General features: G+C 43.8%; 1 protein-coding gene across 1 annotated transcript in view; it reads right to left on the bottom strand.

Annotated features, from left to right (window-relative positions):
* The window catches only part of pcdh15b (protocadherin-related 15b), a 606,743-nt gene that overhangs the window by 118,777 nt on the left and 464,406 nt on the right, over positions 1–23,560 (bottom strand). Inside the window, exons 28-29 of the mRNA XM_048609162.1 lie at positions 8,920–9,029; positions 956–1,096 (exon numbers count right to left, since the gene is read on the bottom strand). Coding sequence (XP_048465119.1) covers positions 956–1,096; positions 8,920–9,029 — 251 coding nt within the window. The remainder of the gene's footprint in view (positions 1–955; positions 1,097–8,919; positions 9,030–23,560) is intronic.

Genomic DNA, 23,560 nt, shown 5'->3' with positions numbered 1-23,560 from the left:
CTGTGATAAATCAGAATTAAATTTAATCCACAAATTATATTCAGTTGCAAAACTATTCAATTTCACATCATATCCTGATCCATCTACCTAGATCAATGTTATCACACCATTCTTTACTTGCACCTAGCTTAACAGCACAGACAAATACTTGGAGAAAGCTTGCCTGCTAGCACTCTTATATCTAGACTAATATATTATCTTGTGTTGAAAAAAGTAACATTTCCCACAAAAATCACAAAAGGAAGGCTATTAAATTTATTAACAGTTACTTAGGAAAGATAAAAGCTAAACATGCTAAAATTCCACGGACTGTTTACCACTTGCATGTTTTCATCCTTGAAGGGTAAATTTTTCAAATACTTTACATAAGGTGGCCGGTTTTTAGCCTGCAGCACTATGCAAGACCAAATAACGCAACATGCTTTTCTCCCTGCAGAACTATTGACTTACTGAAATGAGAGCAAATAACTGCAGATGCTAGAAATTGGAAATAAAAAGGGTGAGCTGGAGATATCTGGGAAGTCTGACAGAATCTGCAGAAGGAGCGTTAACGTTTCAAGTTAAATTTGACTTCATCTGAACTAATTTGTGACTTATTGATGCTAGTCAATGGCTTAATTCTTCTTCAGATGATTCTCTCAAATGAATACACATATCAACCAAGCAGCCCCACATCCCTTTGCTTTGCATGTCCTGGTCATCCCTGTATCTAGGACAGTGTCTCTGCTTAGACACAAGGTTTCTGACCTTGACAGGCAGCTGGTAACACTGTAGCACAGTGGAATGATGGAAATGTTGTGGCTCACTTGCCCAGCAGTAAAAGTTAACCAAACATTGTAAGCAAATATTTGGAACGTTGTCTTCCATACCATTTTACTACTTACATTGCAATCCAATGAACAATCCACAATAATTTAAGTTGGAAACAGTAATAAATGTAATCATCTAGACTTACTTCTTGAAGGAACCCTGAGGTTTGACCTGAAGAACAACAATGAATCTGCCTGGATCCTAATTTCATAATCCTTTACAGATTCATAATCCAAAGTTTTATTTGTTGTGATGACTCCTGTCCGATTGTTGATCTTAAATACGCCTGAAACAGGAAATAGTTAAAATATCATTTACACAGGGAAACAGCAGCAAATTTCATTAATTTGGATTATTTCTGATTTATTTTACGATGTAACAGGGGAGAAATTCAAAATAGGGCACTTCCCAAATCTCAAACCTTCTCCTTTAATCATCAAACACTCTAACATCAATAAAACAGCACCTTAGATGCACGGTAAGAGAACAGAACAGGGGAATCCCATTGGGAATAGCAGATGAGAAGGAATTTCAATGTAATAGATCACTTGCAACAGGGAGCCAGCAGCCTGTTATGAACTTGTTTGTCAGGAAAGTAGCCTTCACAGTGACTCTTTAACCTAGCCACTTCTAGATTTCTTGAATTTTCATCAAGTGCAAAGGTGATCATAGCTTGCATCCATCAAAGGACAGACTTCTGGTTAAAAGGCCAGAAGCAGAGGTCATTGTGGCAATTGTGCAATATTTCCCATGCCTTCAGCATCCACAGGAATGAAAGGGAGGCTTGAGATGGCTGTGACATGGTTTCTGACTCTTTCCTGGGGGTTCCACTGTCTGATCTGAGGGACTACAGAGATGTACCATTTCCCACAAATGACAAAAAATTCCAACCTGTCAAATCAGGCAGCCTTGGAAAGACACAGCTGAGGAAGAGAGTAGCAGTGGTGTTGTCCCTTGAACTTGCATGCAGCGCACAAGAGGTTTGATGACTTCACCAGGGCAGAAAAAGTGACCAATCTCCACTTTCTAACATCCCCAACATTCTCCTGCATGACACTCTTCAACCATTACACCTTACAGCTGCAATCCTTCATTTTTCTCTAGGGACCTACACAAATCCTCATTCGAATAGCTAACACTTGCACTCACTCTTCTCTTACTGACTTGTCTCTTGGTAATTGAAAGGTTGTTGTCATCCTTTCTCTCCACACAGTCTATTTCTCACAGTTATAATCCTCTGTTTTCTTCTCCCTGCAGAAAACAGTGCACAGCTCTAGGGAGAAGCAGAGAATGGATGATGGTCCTCTACTGATAGCCACCTTGAACGCCACTTTCAATGATGCTCACCAGGGCCACAGGCATGGTAGACATCAGCAAAAACCTGCTGTGAGAACCTGATCATCTTGAGGGACTGGTGTTCACATATATCCAGAAAGCTGATCTTCTATTTCTAAATTCTATGCGCTGGGTATTGCAATCTTTGAGCTAGATTTCTGTATTAATCACCTCTGTCCCATGGAGAGAAACATGGTCGAGAACAAGGCCTTGCTCCTGCAGTTTTTAGATTCATGCTCAGAATGTGGGTGTTGCTGGTTGGGTCAACGTTTATTATCAAACTCCAGTAGCTCTTCAGAGGTGGTGGTGAGCTTGTCTTCTTGAACCATTGCTGTCCATGAGGTTCACAATGCTCTTAAGGAGGAAGTTCCTGGAATATTGACCCAGCGACACTGAAGGAATGGCAATATATTTCCAAGTCAGGATGGTAAGTAGCTTGGTGGGGAACTTGCAGGTGGTGGTATTCCCATGTACATGCTTCCCTTGCCCTTTCAGATGGAAGTGGTTGTGGATTGGAAAGCACTGTCCAAGGGTCTTTCATGATTTTCTGCAGTGCATCTTGTAGATGATACACACTGCTGCTACTGAACTTTGGTGATGGAGAGACTGAATGCTTGTGGATGTAATGTCAATCCAGGACTGACTGGGGTCAAGCTTATTGAATGTTATTGAAGCTGCATTCATTCAGGCAAGAGTTGAGTATTCCATCAAACTCATGTCTTGTGCCTTGTAGATTGATGATTCTGCACAGCACAATTGTTATGGTGGGAAAGAGGCCATTCAGCCCACTGTGTCTGCATCAGAAATGACTACCAGAAAATTGGAAGTCACATTTGAAACAGTGAAATCTTGCTCCATGAACATGTCCTGTGAGCAGTAATCTCCCACATGGGCAGTCCAGGAGCTATTCAGTATCACTGCGGAAAGGTTTTTCAACTTTGTCAGTTTCAATGAACAATGGTTTCCTTTTATATGCACTTGCCTTGTCAATCTATGTGATTTTAAACAGTTTGGGAAACCCATACACTCGCAGTTAAAGCCAGAATTCTGGTTTAAATTCATAATTCTTTGCTTATGTCAACATTCAAATGACTTTTTTTTCTTTATTCATTCTCAGGATGAGGGCATTGCTGGCCAGGCAGCATTTATTGCCCATCCCTAATTGCCCAGAGGGCAGTTAAGAGTCAACCACGTTGCTGTGGGTCTGGGGTCACATGTAGGCCAGACCAGGTAAGGATGGCAGTTTCCTTCCCTAAAGGACATTAGTGAACCAGATGGGTTTTTTCATCAATCGACAATGGGTTCACGGTTATCATTAGATTCTTAGATTTTATTGAATTCAAATTCCACCATCTGCTGTGGCGGGATTCAAATCTGGGTCCCAAGATCATTATCTGGGTCTCTTGTTTAATAGTCCAGCGATAATACCATTAGGCCATTGTCTCCCCTGACTTAACCAACATCTCTTGTCTTAAAATGTGCACATATTAATCCCGGAAATGAGCAGGATCATGTTGTGTTTCTGATCAGGTATCATTTTGTGGGGTTGTGTCTACAGGTGTACGCACACCTAACACACTCGGCAAGAAAAATTCTGCTCCAGCTGACAGGAATGTTAGTGATCTGGTGAGGATCAAGTTTTCAGGGAAACCTGCTAAACTTCATTGAATCACCAAATTGAATCATGGAATGCATATCCCATTCGGCCCATCAAATCCATACCAACCCTCCGAAGAGCATCCCACCCAGATACCACCACCTCCCCCCATCACTCTAACCTCGCATTTCCCAGGCTAATCCATCTAGCCTGCACATCTTTGGACTGCGGGAGGAAGCCAGAGCAGCTGGAGAAAACCCACGCAGACACCGGGAGAATGTGCAAACTCCACACAGACAGTTGCACGATGGTGGAATTGAACCTGGGTCATTGGTTCTGTGAGGCAGCAATGCTAACTACTAAGACACTGTGCAGGGAGGTGCAGGGAGGGCTTCTGGCTTTTCAAAATGTTGGAATGCACTAGTCATAAGGTATTCAATAGGCAGAAGGACGAAGAGGTATCAGTGTAACCACCAGTAAGAGTCTCAACATGATTCATTGCCTTGTTTGGCAAAAGATGGCACAGACAAACAATGTAACCTTCTGATGCTAGTGGAAGGGGTTGGGTGGTTAGGGAGTAGCTGGGTGTCAGGGTCCATTTGGAATCAATGACATTAGAATGGAGAGAGTTGATATCCTCAGATAGAGTTTCATGATCTATGGAGGAAACTAAAAAGCAGAACTGCAAAGTTGTTCGTTGGTTGGCTTCCAATGCCACACAGTGCTGAATATTGGAAAAGGAAGAATCAGCAGGTTAAAGTCTAAGATCATAAGATCAGAAGAACATTAGTTATAAGGGCAGAATTAGACCATTTGGCCCTGCTCCACTATTTGATAATGGCTGATATATTCCTCAAGCTCATTCTCCAACATTCTCCCCGTAACCCTTGATCCCCTTACTAAATAAGAAACTATTTAGCTCTATCTTAAATACACTAAATGACTTGGCCTCCATAGCCTTCTGTGGCAATGAGTTCCACAGATTCACCACCTCTGGCTGAAGAGATTCCTCCTCATCTCAGTTTTACAGGGTTGTCTTTTCGCTCTGAGGCTGTGCTCTTGGGTTCTAGTCACTGCTACTAGAGGAAATGTCTCCATGGCCACTCTATCCAGGCCTCTCAGTATTCTGTAAGTTCCAATTAGATCACCCCTCATTCTTCTAAACTCTATCATGTACAGGCCCAGATTCCTCAACCGCTCCTTATATGATAAGCCCTTCGTCTCCAGGATCATTCTTATAAACAGATCCCCTCCAAGGTCAGCACGTTCTTCCTTAGACATGGGGCCCAAAACTGCTTACACTATTCCACATGGGATTTCACCAGAGCCTTATACAGCCCCAACAGTACAAGATCCAATTTGGCACAGGCTTGCTTATTATGCCTCCATTATTTATTGCTTTCGCAATGAGCTCTTAGAATCATAGAATCCCTACAGTGTGGAAGCAGGCTATTCAGCCCATCGAGTACACATCGATCCTCTGAAGAGCATCCCACCAAGACCCAGCCACCCCAACCCCAACCCCATAACCCTGCATTTCCCATAGACAATCCACCTAACCTGCACATCTTTGGACAATGGGAGGAAACCGGAGCACACCCACGCAGACACAGGGAGAATGTGTAAACTCCACACAGGCAGTCGCCTGAGGTTGGAATTGAACCTAGGCCCCTGGCACTGTGAGGCAGCAGTGCTAACCGCTGTGCCACTTTAAGAACAAACAAAAACAGAAATTTCTGAAGGACAGGTCTGTGGAGAGAGAAGCAGAGCCAATGTTTTGAGTCTAGGCACCCTTCTTCTGAAATGGATCAAATGGGCACATTTGCTATCAATTCAGTTTAAGATTGCTTTCCATCCATATTTCTGTGTTGAATACAAATGTAAAGGTGTAGGTAGATTAGGATAGATCAGATTTCCGTTAATGAGGTTAATCTAGCAATTGGTTGTCAATGACCTGGAGAGGGGTGAGAATGAGCAAAAATTGATTTTGCTATTTCAGCTCAAGAAGATGCCACCTCCTTTGTGCACAAACCAATCTATTTCCCAACTTTGAAATTGTCTTCTTCTGATTTCGCTGCAGAAAGGAAGGTCCAACCAACAGCACCATAGGTAGAGCAAGGAGGAAGAACCTATCGCAGCTGGAACTGAAAGCAAACGTCACCTTTCTGATTCACATTAGCCATCAAGTCAACTGGCACCCCAGGAATTCCAGGTTGCTATGGCAACATCGGCTTTTCCATGCGTGTTCTCGACTGCAGCTATGGATAGAGATGGTGGTGGCTCCTATTTCTTACTGTAACATGGCTGTCAGGCAATCTCTCTCCTTTTTGCTGCCGGCAATTAGTATGTGTTGGGATTATTTACAAGTTGACGCTCAATTTGTATGCCTGTGTTTTGAATGCATCTTCCTTGACCATCAAATCCTGGAGTGAGACTTGAACTCAGAACTTCTGGCTCAGAGGCAGGAATACTACCCACCACACCAAACGACCTTCTTCGAAGTCATTCCTTGAAATTATTTTGCATCATATCACTTGAACATATTAGCTTTCAAAATAAGCAGTAATTGTAGAACAGACAGACTTAGGTGTTCAGGTATATAATTCTTTGAAATTTGCATCATATGTTGTTAAGAAAGTGCTTAGCATGCTTGCTTTCATTGTTCATGGGATGAGGTTATACAGGACTTTGGTGAAATCTCTTCTGGGATACTGTGTGCAGTTCTGGTCACCTTACTATAGGAAGGATATTATTAAACTGGAGAAGGTTCAGAAAAGATTTACCAGGCTGTTGCCAGGAATGGAAGGACTTTTCTCACTGAAGCATAAGAGGTTGAGGGGTGACCTTATAGGGGTTTATAAAATCATGAGGGGCATTGATAAGGAAAATAGTAATGGTCTTTTCCCTAAGGTGGGACAGTTCAAAACTAGGGGTCATATTTTTCAGGTGAGAGGAGAAAGATTTAAAAAGGACATGAGGGGCAACGTTTTTACACAGAGAGTAGTTAGCGTGTGGAATGAACTGCCACAGGAAGTAGTGGATGCAGCTACAGTTACAATGTTTAAAAGACATTTGGATAAGTTCATGAATAGGAAAGGTTTGGAGGGATATGGGCCAAATGCAGGCAGGTGGGACTAGTTTAGTTTGGGAGCATGGTTGGCGTGGTCTAGTTGGTCCGAAGGGACTGTTTCCATGCTATATGACATAATAAGAAGCTGCTCATCAAATGTAATTTTTGACTTCACTCACAAGGCATTGATGTAACAGAGCAATTAAGCTGTTCACTGTAGAACTTCCCACCGACGAATGGATCATCACATCCACCAATAACCCCATCAATTTGAAATCAAAAGTGGGTACATTTTATAAATGAAGGGGGATCCATGAAGATAAAAGTTTGCTCCAGAGAAAATAAATGGAAATAATTGTTTTACTCAACCTGAACTCCAAACACATGCTAAGGCTTCTACAGATAATGGTGGGAAACGTCATTAAGGAACAACATCAACAAAAAGACATTTGATAGATGTCTATGTTCACCATCCAGGCTGTAATCCAGTAGAACAGATCATTCACTAGTTTTAAAGCTCATTGTTTCAGCCTTTCATTTCAATGTAAAGGTAAAACTGGGCAGTATGACAGAAACAGAAGGAAGCAGCAACAATAAGGCAAAATTAACGTTAATTGACAGTCTGATGCAAGAGATAGTTTCATCCAAAATGCAATGCGACTGAGTCTCAGATCAGATTTATATAACCCTATATATTATTAATGTTGTTTTGGTTAATTTGTTTCATGTGTGTCTGTGCAGTTGGATAGCATATTAGTGTAATAATGAATTAAACATTGATGCATATGTGTGAAAGATAACTTTGATTTGGAAGAATAGTGCCATTCATTGTCTGTAATAGAAATGATACAGCACTAACGCAAACATAATACATTATTGAAATGACTCCTTTAAAATCAATATGACAGGAGCAGACCATGTAGCATCATTAATTATGTACATATACCCATGTGAAGACATGCTTACAATTTAGCATTTGAATTAAATTAGAGTGAAAATTGGATCTTTAGGGTATTTCAGTGATCTGCTTTTTTAGATGTAGCTCCTGATTGTTCATTGCCTCTTTACTGCCTGAGTCAAGATCCACGCCTGCAAATAACCAAAATAAAGTGAATTTGTTATGAGACAGACCACAGGCAATTCTCCAAATAGCTGCATTCTACTGTTCGAGGGTGCTGGATTGAGATATTAGGGCTGTACTGATTCTTAGAATTATATTGTGAAGTAATGATCATCTCCAACAAGAATGAGTCTAACTATTTTCCACTGATGCTCAATTGTACTGTCATCAATGAATCCCTCCCCAACAATACCCTGGGGGTCGCTAAACACCACAGACTTCATGAGCCTAGCCACATAGTTATTGTGACTACAACAGCAATCAAATGTCAGGAATTCAACAGTATCGGTCATCCTGAAAACCAAAACTTGTGCACTATCCACAAGGTACAGGCCAGGGCTGTGATGGAATACTCTTTGGTTGCCTAGAAGGTGCAACTCAAACAAAATTTGAGAAAGTTAAAATGATCCAGGACAAAGCCACCTGGTTTGACTAGCACACCATCAATCACCCCCTCAAAGAGTGATGCACAGTGTGGTGCCATCTTTAAAATGCACTGTAACTATGCTCACCTTCCAAACCTTTGAAATCTACTTTGTCAGAGGTCAAGGGCAGCAGGTGCTTGGGAACATTACCAATTGCAAGTTCCCCTCCAAGTCATACATCATCCTGAACTGGAGGTACATTTGTTACAGTTGCTGAGCCAAAGTCTTATAACTCCCTCCCTAAAAGCGCTGTTGGTTGACCTGCACATGGACTAAAGGGCTTCAAAAAAGCAGCTTACCTTTTCAATGATATTTAAGGATGGTTAATAAGGGATAGCATAAACCTTTGTTAACGCAATTTACTATCTTTCAACATGTTGTCTTTCAACTGTGTAGAGATAAATATATATGTACATAAAGTATGTATATAAATGTACGTTTATCAAGTTAACTATTACATGGCTTGTCATGAGATGCAATCTCACAAAGGTGAGTGAGACTGACAAGCTGATCTTTCAAATCACATGCTACATAAAATCATTCATCTCAAAAATGTTCTTACCGGCATCATTTCCTGCTATAATTGAATACACTATTGTTTGATTGATTGCAGCTGCAGTTACAGTGACAACTACAGTTCCTATTGGAGCACTTTCACTTACAGGTGGAGACCTGAAAGACAAGAAAAATGTTCTAATTTAAGCAATGTATCACAAATCAATGAAAATCGTACAAAAAAAAAACTAAAGTCTAACATTTATTATTAGATGTTAGAAATGTGAAGCAATGTGCTAGCTGAGTGCGCTCACTTTTGACCCAACTGGTTGAAAGATTGCACACTTATTGATCTTAAATCAGTTTGAACTCTAAAAGGACAAATTCACATCAAAGTGGTTGATAAAGTGAAACCTTTCTCTTCACTACAGGCTGGTAGGTTAGCTTGTTTTGGTCAATGGAGAAACAATATATTAGAAAATTGGACTCTTTGTATCTTTAAGGTAATAGGTTATCTCCGCTGTGGTGGAATAAGCCAGGGAATGTTTAAAGGGACATCTGTCTATAATACATTATACCTGATTTTGAAAACGGGGCTAGGTGTATAATGGGAATCAGATTCACTGTTGCTGCTTTTCAACTACCAGCAAAAGTAGAAATCTACCCTATACCTTTTTGTCCAATCAGGTGCATACTGGGCCAGAGATGACTGTTGCCACAGAAATCAGATATAGCAATTTTTCACCTAGTGATACCTTGTTCCTTGGAATAAAACTTGGACAACTGCATTAATAGGTACGTCTGCCTAAATTTACTGAAAATTTTAATCTTGAAAGAACCGACTGTCATGATAAAGTCGTCTCAAGTCCTTACCACTAAGGTCAGTGATGTTTGCAGATAACGTCATTGAAGAATGTGCTAGAGATGTTGACAACATTCATGTATGCCTGCAGAACTAGAGAAAAGCTCTGAAACGTAGAGCAAGATACAATTTACTGGACCAACAGAAAGAGATGGAAAAGGGTGATCAATCAGGATTCTGGTGTATCAAGTAAAGTGGAAGAAGAAAGAAGAAACTATGAAGAAGAAAAAGAATGAAAGAAAAGGAGGGGAAAAGGAGGAGAAGCAGGAGAAGACATTTTCAACAATGAAAATACTGCAAAATTATGGGATACAAATTGGGCTTGTTAGTTTTGGGGTCTTACTAGGGCCATTCAAACTCAAAATGACAACAAAGTGTAGGTTCATAGTTCCTTGAAAGCAGAGACGCAGGTAGACAGGGTGGTGAAGAAGGTGTTTGGTATGCCTGCTTTTATTGATCTGTGCATTGAGTATAGGAGTTGGGAGGTCATGTTGCGGCTATACAGGACATTGGTTTGGCCACTTCTGGAGTATTGCATGCAATTCTGGTCTCCCTCCTATCGGAAGGATGTTGTGAAACTGGAAAGAGTTCAGAAAAGATTTGAAAGTATGTTGCCAGGATGGGAGGGTTTGAGCTTTGGGGAGAGGCTGAATAAGCTGGGGCTATTTTGCCTGGAGAGTCAGAGGCTGATGTGTGACATTATGGAGGCTTATAAAGTCAAGAGGGGCATGGATAGGCAAGATCTTTTCCCCAGGGTAGGGGAGTCCAAAACTAGAAGGCATAGGTTTAAGGTGAGAGGGGAAAGATTTAAAAGGGACCCAAGGAGCAACTTTTTCTTGTAGAGGGTGGTACGTGTATGGAATGAGCTGCCAGAGGAGGTGGCGGAGGCTGGTACTCTTACAACATTTAAAAAGCATCTGGATGGGTGTATGAGTAGGAAAGGTTTAGAGGGATATGGGCCAAATGCTGGCAAATGGGACTAGAATTATATAGGATATCTGGTCAGCATGGACAAGTTGAACCTAAGTGTCTGTTTCCATGTAATATATCTCTATGACTGTATGACTCTATAACACCAGGGTTTGAATCGAGTTGATGCTATCTTGGTGCAGGCATTAGCAAATGGACAGTGAATATCCACTGATCTATGCAAAACAGAAAGATCATTGCGTTTATCAGCATGCAACACTAATTGATATCAATTTGGAGCTTGACACTCCAGCAATGCCCTCTTTTAAACTTACACTGGTGAACCCTCTGACATTATTTAAAGGGATCATCTGATTCTTACAGATTAGTTGCCGGTTGAGTTATTTTAATTGTTGCTACAATTCTACATGTGGTTGGTGCTTTCTATAGTTGTTTCAACTTGCAGAGGTCTACAGGGAGCGGTGTGACAGATGCTGAAGGAATTTTGCTGACTTCACAATTTCTGTACAAAACTAATTGCTCGGAGAGATGGGTCCATCCGTAGGCATTTGATTTGAAAATGGCAAAAGTTGGAGAATGAACAAAGCCCATATACAGCAGGACAAGATATGAGAAAAGCGAGGAGAGGGGGGCGGCAAGGGCTCTCAGCCGGCAGTTCTATCCATCTACAGGTGTTCAAGTAGCAATTCTTACATCTGAACCTCAGTGAGTTGTCTGCAATTGATATCCTCAGTAAAATCAAAGACCCAATGAAGCGTTAACTGCAATTTCAGAACATCAAAGAACTACATTTGCCAGTGGCTGTGAAGGAGACTACCGTAATTTAAAAAAAAAAATCACTCATGGAATGTGGGCGTTGCTGGCTAGTTAACATTTATTGCCCTTCCCTAGTTGCCCCTTGAGAAGGTGGTGATGAGCTGCCTTCTTGAACTGCTATAGTCCATGAGTTGTAGGTTGACCCACAATGCCTATAGGCTGGGGCTTCCATGATTCTGACCCAGTGATACTGAAGGACTGGTGATACATTTCCAAGTCAGGATGGTGAGTGGCTTGGAGGAGAACTTGCAAGTGATGGTGTTCCTAGGTTTCTGCTGCCCTGTCTTTCTAGATAGAAATGGTTGAGGGTTTGGCAGGTGCTGTCTAAGGATGTTCAGTGAATTTCTGCAGTGCATCTTGTAGATAGTATATACTGCTGCGACTGAGTGTTGATGGTGGAGGGAGTGGATGCTTGTGGATGTGGTGCCAACCAAGCGGGCTGCTTTGTCCTGGATGGTATCAAGCTTCTTGAATGTTGCTGGAGCTGCACTCATCCAGGCAAGTGGGGAGTATTCCATCGCACTCCTCACTTATGCCTTGTAGATGGTGGACAGGCTTTGGGGAGTCAGGAGATGAGTTACTCACTGCAGCATTCCTAGCCTCTGACTCTGGTCTTGTAGCCTTTGTGCTTATGTGGTGAGTCTAGTTGAGTTTATGGTCAAAGGTAACCTAAGAATGTTGATAGTGGGGTATTCAAAGCTGGTAATCCCATTGAATGCCAAGGGACGATGGTTAGATTATCTCTTATTGAGGATGGGCACTGGCTGGCATGTGTGGGTTGTGAATGGTACTTGCCACTTAACAGCACAAGCTTGGATATTGTCCAGATATTGTTGTATTTGGACATGCTTCAATATCTAAGGAGTCACAAATGGTGCTGAACATTGTACAATCATCGACGAATATTCCCACTTCTGACTTTATGATGGAAGGAAGGTCTGCCTAAAAGTTATGCAGAGTTTGAGATATTTGCAACATCTTTCAGTTTGCTATCTACTGTTCCTTATGGAGATCACTGAGTCTCGACTAATTACTAATTACATTTCATTCTTTCCTCCCAGAGACAAATAGGTGGGATGAGGACATGTCATCGCAACAATTGCACGTTTCCTCAGGGTACAAAATGCTTTGACTGCACGGGACATCACACTGCAAATGTAATTTACCAGCTTCCAGCTGGTGTGTGGCCATAGGCAATAAATCAGACAAATAGAAGTCATGAAATCTTCATTCTAAGCAGTGCATTGGCTCATTGAGGGGCAAGAGATTGGTGCACTGGTAACATCACTGTATCTGTTGTCTAATCAAGTTCAACAACGCATTTGTGATTCAATATATAAAGCACAGAACAAAGTTGCTCTTATTGTGCCATCTTCTAAGAAAGGCAATTTCTTTAGCTGATAAATCCTGTTGGAAGGAGATTGCTTCGTTCTGGATTCCTGCTGTGTTCCAATGCTACAGCTGTCAGATCAATAGGATAGATATTACTGGTAGGGACATTTCATTTCAAGCAGGTTAAATACTGTGAATCTGTGATTTGTTTTGTGCTACTCGTTCAGTACAAAGCGGAGTTTCAACTCAGCTTAAGTATGCATGCATTTGAGTGGCACGACCTCCTATATATTTGAGAGTGGATCCTCTTCATTGTCCTCAGAGTGCTCAGTTTCTATCATATTTACAAAATAATTGGTGCACAAATTCATTGCGTTGGGTCTCTACTCCCAGAGAGCTGCCTTGTGGTAAACAGTGGAGTTGTAGTAATGTCACTGGACTGGTAATTCAAAGTCCCAGCCTTATGGTCGAGGGACATGTGTTCAAATCCTACCATAGCAGCCAGTGGGATTTCAATTCAATGCATAAGACCACAGAGCTGCCCAAGACTCTCGAGGTTGTCTCTAATAATGTTTCTGGACACGCAACCTGGAACAATCAAAAGGCCACCATAAGTTTGGTGGATTATTCCCAGACACTTGCCTATTAATGTCCTTGAGCAGGAGCACCTAAGAGTGAAGTTTACACTGGGATGTCCTACGGACTTTAAGGCCTATGGATTTTGCACAGTACAGAGTGAAGAAGGGAAAAAAAAATCAAAGAGCGGCTTGTGGTTGAACCCCAGCATTTCTACCAAAACCCCTACCACACCCCACTAGCCAAGTCAATCTCCTGGCCACCTCATTAGCAGCCAAAATACTCCACTGCCAGAGCCGAGATTCAAGGCTGCGGGTGTATGGTTAAACAATTGCTTCTGATACAAGTTTGCCTTTAGCGGGTTGTTTCACCTGTTGTGACAATGCTTATATTTTCTCCTGTAACATAGAACATAGAACAGTACAGCAGAGTTGTGCCTAACTTTTACCCCTAACCTAAGGTCTATCTAACCTCCACCCCTACCTTATATCATCATCCATATGCCTATCTAATAGACGCTTAAATGCCCCTAATGAGGCCGACTCCACTACCCTCTCCAGCAATGCATTCCACGCCCTGACCACTCTCTGAGTAAAGAACCTAACTCTGACGTCTCCCCTATATCCACTCACTTTAAAACTATACCCCCTCGTAATAGCTACCTTCACCCTAGGAAAAAGTCTCTGACTGTCCACTCTGTCCATACCTCTTATCATTTTGTACACCTCTAATAAGTCACCTCTCATCCTTCGTCGTCATAAAGAGAAAAGCCCTAGCTCTCTCAACCTTTCCGCGTAAGACCTTCCCTCCATTCCAGGCAACATCCTGGTAAATCTCCTCTGCACCTTTTCCAACTCTTACACATCTTTCCTGTAATGAGGCGACCAGAACTGGACACAATACTCCAGATGTGGCCGAACCAGGCTTTTGTATAGCTGGAGCATAACTTCACAGCTCTTGAACTCAATCCCTCTACTAATGAAAGCGAACACATCATACACCTTCTTAACAATTCTACCCACCTGGGTGGCGGCTTTCAGGGAACTGTGGACATGAACTCCGAGATCCCTCTGCTCCTCCACACTGCCAAGAATCTCTCCGTTAAACCTGTATTCTGCTTTCAAGTTTGTCCTTCCAAAACGAATCACCTCACACTTTTCAGGGTTAAACTCCATCTGCCACTTCTCAGCCCAGCTCTGCATCCTATCAATGTCCCTTTGTAACCTAGAACAGCCCTCTGCACTGTCCACAACGCGACCCACCTTCGTATCGTCGCAAACTTACTAATCCACTCTTCCACTCCTTCATCCAAATCATTTACAAAAATCACAAATAGGAGAGGACCCAAAACAGATCCTTGTGGTACACCACTTGTAACTGAGCACCATGTTGAATATTTTCCATCCACTACCACCCTTTGTCTTCTAAGGGTCAGCCAATTCTGAATCCAATCTGTCATATTTCCCCCTTTCCCATGCCTCCTTACTTTCTGCATGAGCCTACCACAGGGAACCTTATCAAACACCTTACTTAAATCCATGTATACCACATCCACTGCTCTACCTTCATCCACGTGTTCAAAGATTCGTATTTGTGAGGCATGATCTACCCTCACAAATCCATGTTATCACGAATCAAGCTATGCCTTTCCAAGTGATCATAAATCCTATCTCTCAGAGCCCTTTCCAATAATTTGCCCACCACTGAAGTAACACTAACTGGCCTGTAATTTCCGGGGTTATCCCTATTCCATTTTTTGAACAAGGGAATGACGTTTGCCACTCTCCAATCTTCCGACACTATACCCGTGGACAGTGAGGACGAAAAAATCATCGCCAAAGGCCCTATGATCTCTTCCCTCGCTTCCCATAGAATAGTTGGATAAATCCCATCAGGCCCAGGGGACTTATCTATCTTCAAGTTCCTCACTTCCTTACTAACATCGACCTCCTCTAGGCTACCAGCCTGTTTCACACTGTTCTCCCCTACAACTAGGTCCCTCTCAGTTGTGAATACTGAAGAAAAATATTCATTAAGGACCTCTCCTATCTCTTTAGGCTCTGTGCACAAATTCCTTTTACAATCCTTGATTGGCCCTACCCTTTCTCTGGTCATTCTCTTATTCCTCCAAAATGCTCTCCTACCAACAGGTCTAACACTTTGCCCGGTTCATTGCCAAGCACCAAATCCAATGTGGCCTCTCCTCGTGTTGGTCTATCTACATACTATGTCAGGAATCCTTCCTGAACGCACTGGACAAAATCTGCTCCATCTAAACTATTACAACTAAAAAGTTTCCAATCAATATTTGGAAAGTTGATGTCACCTTTGACTACAACCCTGTGACTTCTGCACCTTTCCGATATCTGCCTCCCAATCAGCTCCTCCACTTCTCTGCAACTATTAGGGGGTCTGTATAAAAACCCCAACAAAGTGACAGTTCCTTTCTTGTTCCTGACCTCAACCCAAACTGACTCTGTAGACATATCATTCTCGAACTACCTTTCAGTAGCTGCTATACCATCCCTGACTAGCTGTGCCACTCCACCACCTCTTTTACCACCCTCCCTATTTCTTTTAAAGCATCTAAATCCCGGAACTTCCAACAACCATTCCTGTCCCTGAGTTATCCAAGTTCCTGTAATGGCCACAACATCGTAGTTCCAACTACTGACCCATGCTCTAAGTTCATCGCCTTATTTCTGATACTTCTAGCATTGAAGTATACGCACTTCAAACCATCCCTGTGTCCACAATTACGCTCCATTGACTGCATTTCTTTATTAACAACCTCACTCCCTGTTGTGTCTGTTGGAAGGCTGAATACCTCGTCCTCTGAATTACAAATCTGGTTCCCCACTCCCTGCTAATCGAGCTTAAACCATCGCGTATAGCTAGAGGAAACCTCCCTCCCAGGATATTTGTGCCCTTCCAGTTCAGGTGCAACCCGTCCTTACTGTACAGGTCCCACCTTCCCCAGAATGTGCTCCAATTATCCACATAATGGAAGCCCTCCCTCCTACACCAGCCCTGTAGCCACGTGTTTAGCTGCACTCTCTCCCTATTTCTTAACTCGTTATCACATGGCACTGGTAGTAATCCAGAGATAACTACCCTGTTTGTCCTGGACTTCAGATTCCACCCTAACTCTTTGTAAGATAACAAGGTGTAGAGCTGGATGAACACAGCAGGCCAAGCAGCTTCAGAGGAGCAGGAAGGCTGACGTTTTGGGCCTAGACCCTTCTTCAGAAATGGGGAAGGGGAAGGGGGTTCTGAAATAAATAGGGAGAGAGGGAGAGGCGGATAGAAGATGGATAGAGGAGAAGATAGGTGGAGAGGAGACAGACCGGTCAAAGAGGCGGGGATGGAGCCAGTAAAGGTGAGTGTAGGTGGGGAGTTAGGGAGGGGATAGGTCAGTCCAGGGAGGACGGACAGGTCAAGGGGGCGGGATGAGGCTAGTTGGTAGGAGATGGGGGTGGGGCTTGAGGTGGGAGGAGGGGATAGGTGGGAGGAAGTACAGGTTAGGGAGGCGGGGACGAGCTGGGCTGGTTTTGGGATGTGGTAGGGGGAGGGGAGATTTTGAAGCTTGTGAAGTCCACATTGATACCATTGGGCTGCAGGGTTCCCAAGCAGAATATGAGTTGCTGTTCCTGCAACCTTCAGGAGGCATCTGCAGGAAGCCCAGGATGGACATGTCATCTGAGGAATGGGAGGGGGAGTTGAAACGGTTCGCGACTGGGAGGTGCAGTTGTTGAGTGCGAACCGAGCGTAGGTGTTCTGCAAAGCGGTCCCCAAGACTCCGCTTGTTTTCCCCGATGTAGAGGAGGCCACAACGGGAACAGCAGATGCAGTATCCCACATTAGCAGATCTGCAGGTGAACATCTGCTTGATATGGGAAGTCTTCTTGGGGCCTGGGATGGGGATAAGGGGAGAGGTGTAGGGGCAGGTGTAGCACTTCCTGCGGTTGCAGGGAAAAGTGCCGGGTGTGGTGGGGCTGGAGGGGAGTGTGGAGCGGACAAGGGAGTCACGGAGAGAGTGGTCCCTCCGGAAAGCAGATAATGGTGGGGAGGGAAAAATGTCTTTGGTGGTGGTGTCGGATTGCGGAAGTGTTGGAGGATGATGTGTTGGATCCGGAGGTTGGTGGGGTGGTACGCGAGGATGAGGGGGATTCTGTTTTGGTTGTTATTGTGGGGAGGGGGTGTGAGGGATGAGTTGCGGGAAATGCGGGAGTCACAGTCGAGGGCGTTCTCGACCACTGAGGGGGGAAGTTGCGGTCCTTGAAAAACAAGGACATCTGAGATATACGGGAGTGGAATGCCTCATCCTGGGAGCAGATGCGGCGGAGGCGAAGGAATTGGGAATAGGGGATGGCATTTTTGCAGGAAGGTGGGTGGGAGGAGGTGTATTCTAGGTAGCTGTGGGAGTCGGTGGGCTTGAAATGGATTCCGGTTTCTAGGTGGTTGCCAGAGATGGAGACAGAGAGGTCCAGGAAGGAGAGCGAGGTATTAGAGATGGTCCAGGTTAACTTAGGGTTGGGGTGGAAGGTGTTGGTCAAGTGGATGAACTGTTCGAGCTCCTCGTGGGAGCACGAGGCGGCACCGATACAGTCATCAATGTAATGGAGGAAGAGGTGGGGTTTAGGGCCAGTGTAGGTACGGAAGAGGGATTGTTCCACGTAACCTTCAAAGAGGCAGGCATAGCATGGGCCCATGCGGGTACCCATGGCCACCCCCTTTGTCTGTAGGAAGTGGGAGGAATTGAAAGAGAAGTTGTTGAGGGTGAGGACGAGTTCGGCTCAGCGGATGAGGGTGTCAGTGGAGGGTCTGGTCGGGCCTGCGGGACAGGAAGAAGCGGAGGGCGTTTAGGCCATCTGTATGGGGAATGCAGGTATATAGGGACTGGATGTCCATGGTAAAGATGAGGTGTTGGGGACCCGGTAATTGGAAGTTCTGGAGGAGGTGGAGGGCGTGGGTGGTGTCACGGACATAGGTAGGGAGTTGCTGGACCAAGGGGAAGAAAATGGAGTCGAGATAAGTGGAGATGAGTTTGGTGGGGCAGGAGCAGGCGGAGACAATGGGTCGACCAGGGCAGTCAAGTTTGTGGATTTTGGGAAGGAGATAGAAGCAGGCGGTGCGGGGTTGGGGAACGATGAGGTTGGAGGCTGTGGATGGGAGGTCACCTGAGGTGATGAAGTTGTGGATGGTTTGGGAGATGATAGTTTGGTGCTCGGGGGTGGGGTCATGATCAAGGAGGCGGTAGGAGGAGGTGTCGGAGAGTTGGCGCCTGGCCTCGACGATGTAGAGGTCAGTGCGCCATACTACAACTGCGCCACTCTTTTCCGCAGGTTTTATGGTGAGGTTGGAATTGGAATGGAGGGAGCGGAGGGCTGCACGTTCTGTGGGGGAAAGGTTGGAATGGGTGAGAGGGGTGGAGGGGTTGAGGCGATCGATGTTGCGACGGCAGTTGGAGATGAAGAGGTCGAGGGAGGGTAGGAGGCCTTGGGGTGGTGTCCAGGAGGAGGCGGTGTGTTGGAGGCGGGAGAAGGGGTCAGTAGAGGGAGGGTTAGGCTCACTATTAAGAAAGTAAGCGAGGAGGCGGCAGAAAAACCGTTCAACGTCCAAGCGTGAGCGGTATTCGTTGATGTGTGGGTGGAGGGGGACAAAGGTGAGCCCTTTACTGAGGACTGACCGTTCGTCCTCAGTAAGGGGGAGGTCTGGGGGTGATGGTGAAGACCCGGCAGGGCTGGGTGCTACTGTCTCCTCTGGAGCTGCTGGCTGTGGAGGCTGTGGGCCGTGCGGCATTGGCTGTGGGGGGAGTTGCGTCGGCGTCGGCAGTGGGCGGAGCGGGGTAGGCAGCGGCAGCAGCGGTGACGGTAGTAGCACCCAGCCCTGCCGAGCTTACTTCTTCAACCATGAACCTAACCCTAACTCTGCTGACCCCTTCTCCCGCCTCAGCCCAATGGTATCAATGTCGACTTCACAAGCTTCAAAATTTCCCCTCCCCCTACCACATCCCAAAACCAGCCCAGCTCATCCCCGCCTCCCTAACCTGTTCTTCCTCCCACCTATCCCCTCCTCTCACCTCAAGCCCCACCCCCATCTCCTACCTACTAGCCTCATCCCACCCCCTTGACCTGTCCGTCCTCCCTGGACTGACCTATCTCTTCCCTAACTCCCCACCTACACTCACCTTTACTGGCTCCATCCCCGCCTCTTTGACCAGTCTGTCTCCTCTCCACCTATCTTCTCCTCTATCCATCTTCTATCCGCCTCCCCCTCTCTCGCTATTTATTTCAGAACCCCCTTCCCCTCCCCTATTTCTGAAGAAGGGTCTAGGCCCGAAACGTCAGCCTTCCTGCTCCTCTGATGCTGCTTGGCCTGCTGTGTTCATCCAGCTCTACACCTTGTTGTCTCAGATTCTCCAGCATCTGCTGTTCCTACTATCTCCCTAACTCCTTGTACTCGTTTTGCACGTTCTCAGTCATTTTTCTACCTTTGTCATTGGTACCATGACTGTTGGTTGCTCACTCTCCCCCTTAAGGATCTTGAAGACACGATCCGAGACGTCACGGACCCTGGCACGCGGGAGGCAACACACCATCCGTTCTTCTCGTTCGCGTCCACAAGAACCGCCTGTCTGTGCCTCTTACTATTGAATCCCCCACTACAATTGCTCTCCTATTCTCCCCCCTTCCCTTCTGAGCCACAGGGCCAGGCTCAGTGCCAGAAACCTGTCCGCTATGGCCTTCCCCTGGTAGGTCATCCCCCCCAACAGTACCCAAAACGGTATACTTATTATTGAGGGGAACGGCCACAGGGGATCCCTGCACTGTCTGCCTATTCCCTTTCCCCCTGCTGATAGTCACCCAGCTACCTTTTTCCTGTATCTTGGGTGCGACCACCTCCTTATAACTCCTCCCTATCACCCCCTCAGCCTCCCGAATGATCCGGAGTTCATCCAGCTCCAGCTCCAGTTCCCTACAACATAAGAGTCCAGTTCCCTAACAGAAGAAACTGAGCTTGGCGGTCTTGCTGTTGAAGAATCCAACAGATGTTATAACAACTAACAATTGCACATTGACATTATACTCTTTAGACACCTAAGTGCATGGGCTAACATTAAGCTACTCCATCAAAAACAGCAGGCAAGCTTTCAATAGCATGCTATGCTTTAAGTGATCCCAGTTAAAGCGGTGTGTAAGACCTTTATACTCTCAGGTCGCATTCTCTAGTTCAGTGAAGCTATCTTGAACATGTCTCTTAAATGTATACTGACATAGTAACCATGAGACATATCCTTTTGGCAGTAAGGACTCCATCATTCACAAGCACAAAATTGATCATTAAATATGTCATCTGATGCTTTAACACCATCCTAAAAAACTATTACTGGTTGATTTAAATCTGCCTAATGAGTTATGCCAATATCAATTTCTAAGTTTAGATTGCTTCTCCAATCAAATATTTTTGATAAATCAGAATGATTGCAAGATTCATTGATTGAAAAAAGATTACAATAATATTTACCAACAGTAAACCAAATTATGTAGAGTTGATTACACCTCTATGCAAATATTCACCGTCTTCTTCACTGACACACATCTAATTCCCATGTCCTCTCCTTTTGTTTCAAAATAACCTCCCCAGCAGCTGGAATTGTCTTCCTCATACTCACTTTGAAAGGACTTCACAAAATTCTGCACTACAATTTTGTTTTTGTCCTCCACAAGTCTTTACTTTTGCTGTGTCTTCTAACCACCCTGAGATGTAAGTCAGTGAGCACTTATTGTTACCAAAATGTGAGATGTTTGTGTGCACAACCTGAGCAGAACTGCAGATATAAACAAGTTCTGCATGTTTCATAAATGTCCAGATGCACAATTGGAAAATCTCAAGAACACAAGGGCAAGTTAACACTTCATTTTGGCATTCAACTAAGTATTGAATTCCATATCAGAAACAACAACTTGCATTAATATAGCATTTCAACATAGCAAGATGTACCAAGGCTTTCCAAATATAATGAACTCAACTGTCTGCGCTTAGAAAACATTATCACACAATGGTTACAGAACTGAAGGAGGCCATTCAATCCATTGTGCCCTTTTTGGAACATCTTCTCTTTTATATTTAAATCTGAGATAAAAAAGAAATCCCTCAGTATTTTGCACCACTAAGATTAAAGAAAATAAGAAATAGAAGCAGGAGTAGGCCATCCGGCCCCTCGAGCCTGCTCCTCTATTCAATAAGATCATGGCTGATCTTTTTGTGGACTCAGCTCGATTTACCCACCCACTCACCATAACCCTTAAATTCTTCAATGTTCAAAAATCTATCTATCTATTTTTGCCTTAAAAGCATTCAATGAAGTAGCCCAAATTGTTTCACCCTGCAGGGAATTCCACAGATTCACAACACTCTGAGTGAAGAAGTTCCTCCTCAATTCCATCCTAAATCTGCTCCCCCATATTTTGAGGCCATGCCCCCTTGTCTTATTTTCACCCACCAATGGAAACAACCTCGCTGCTTCTATCTTATCTATTCCCTTCATTATATTATATGCCTTTATAAGTTCACCCCTCATTCTTCCAAATTCCAATGCATATTGTCCCAGTCTACTCAATCTCTTCAAATAGGCCAACACTCGCAACTCTGGAATCAACCTAATGAATCTCCTCTGCACCTCTGTGGTGCCAGTACATTCCTTCTCAAGTAAGGAGACTAAAACTGTGCACTGTACTCCAGGTGTGGCCTCACCAGCATCCTATACAGCTACAGTATAACCTCCCTGGTCTTAAACTCCATCCCTCCAGCAATGAAGGACATTATTCCATTTGCCTTCTTAATTACCTGCTGCACCAAGATTGGAAAGTCAAAAAGACAAGGTAAATCAGGAAACAATGATTGGTGACATCAAACTTTCATCTGAATGTCTGCAAATTATAGCAGGAATAAAAGAAGATAGCAAACAGCAGTTCCACTATTCTTGGGTTCTGCGAATGAACGTGCTTGAGAAGGAGCTGAGATGAATCTTAATTTCAATAGAGCAGGGACTTAGGGAGAAGAACATAATACTCAAAGTAGAGGAGAGTTAAAGTTCAGAGGTGCATAGCCCTCAGGAATATAGACACATTAGGGGCTTAGGAGAAAAAGTGAAAGGTTGACAATATGAGATCAAAAGATTACTGATGAGACGATAAGCCTTTTCATGCATCCCTCCAAAATAAGAGTGTGAGAAAGGTGCTTGAGCAGCATCTTAAGATATAGGAGGAACAGTCAAACCTTGAAAATCTTTAAATTATTCTTTAGAAATAGTTAGGACTTGGTGAATGAAAAAGAAATGCTTAGCATGAAAGAAGTGCAATTTTCAGCAGGCATCTTTGGCAATGGAGCAGAAAGTTCCAATTGATATCGGAAGAGATAATGAGAACAAGAAACGTGCAAGAAGAGGGAAAAATAGAGATAATTTGGCATGGAATTTCATGAAATGGTTCAGTGGAAAATCTCAATTATCATTTTTATTCACAGGAAGTGTGCAAATAATTGTTCCACTGGCGTTAAGCTTAAACATAATTACATGAATTTTTTTTCAATCCCTTGCATCAGTTTCAAGTTATTGTTGATGAAATCTCATTTTTCTGATTAAATTCTATGACTCTTCACCTTTCCCCCTTTTAAAAAACACTAGAGAATGAGGTTTCCAGTATTTATCCAAGTTCGCATTGGCTACAACTGAATGTTAGACCTGAAATATTAGGTATAGTAGGATCCAAGTCACTATTTCTGATGTTTTGTAATGCTGTTTTGCGCAACATTTCAGTTCTCATTACTTAAATTTGGACTGTGCTTTCCATATCCATGATTTTTTTTTCAATTCTTTTGCAGTGTGATCTAGCAAAATGAGGCATTTGACTTTGAAATAACTTAATGGACATGATTTCCATTATCCATCGTAGATTGTGGACAAATGGAAGAGACACTGCACAATAGGAGATTCAGATCAGAATGTCCCAGTTGAATGTGAAGGAAAATAGTTTGCAAATGTCTTGGTACATGAATGATATGTATAGATTTAGTTCCTGTTTGCTGATGGGGACATGAAAAGATGTTGTCAATCAGCAACAGGCTCCCCTTTGTATCAATAATTAATACTTATTCAACAAGCAATGGTAGCTGTGTGTTTATCGTCATC

Source organism: Rhincodon typus, chromosome 20 (assembly GCF_021869965.1).
Source record: "Rhincodon typus isolate 14 chromosome 20, sRhiTyp1.1, whole genome shotgun sequence".
NCBI classification, from domain to species: Eukaryota; Metazoa; Chordata; class Chondrichthyes; order Orectolobiformes; family Rhincodontidae; genus Rhincodon; species Rhincodon typus.
Note: the sequence above shows the minus strand (reverse complement) of the source record. Positions and strands in the feature narration are given on the sequence as shown.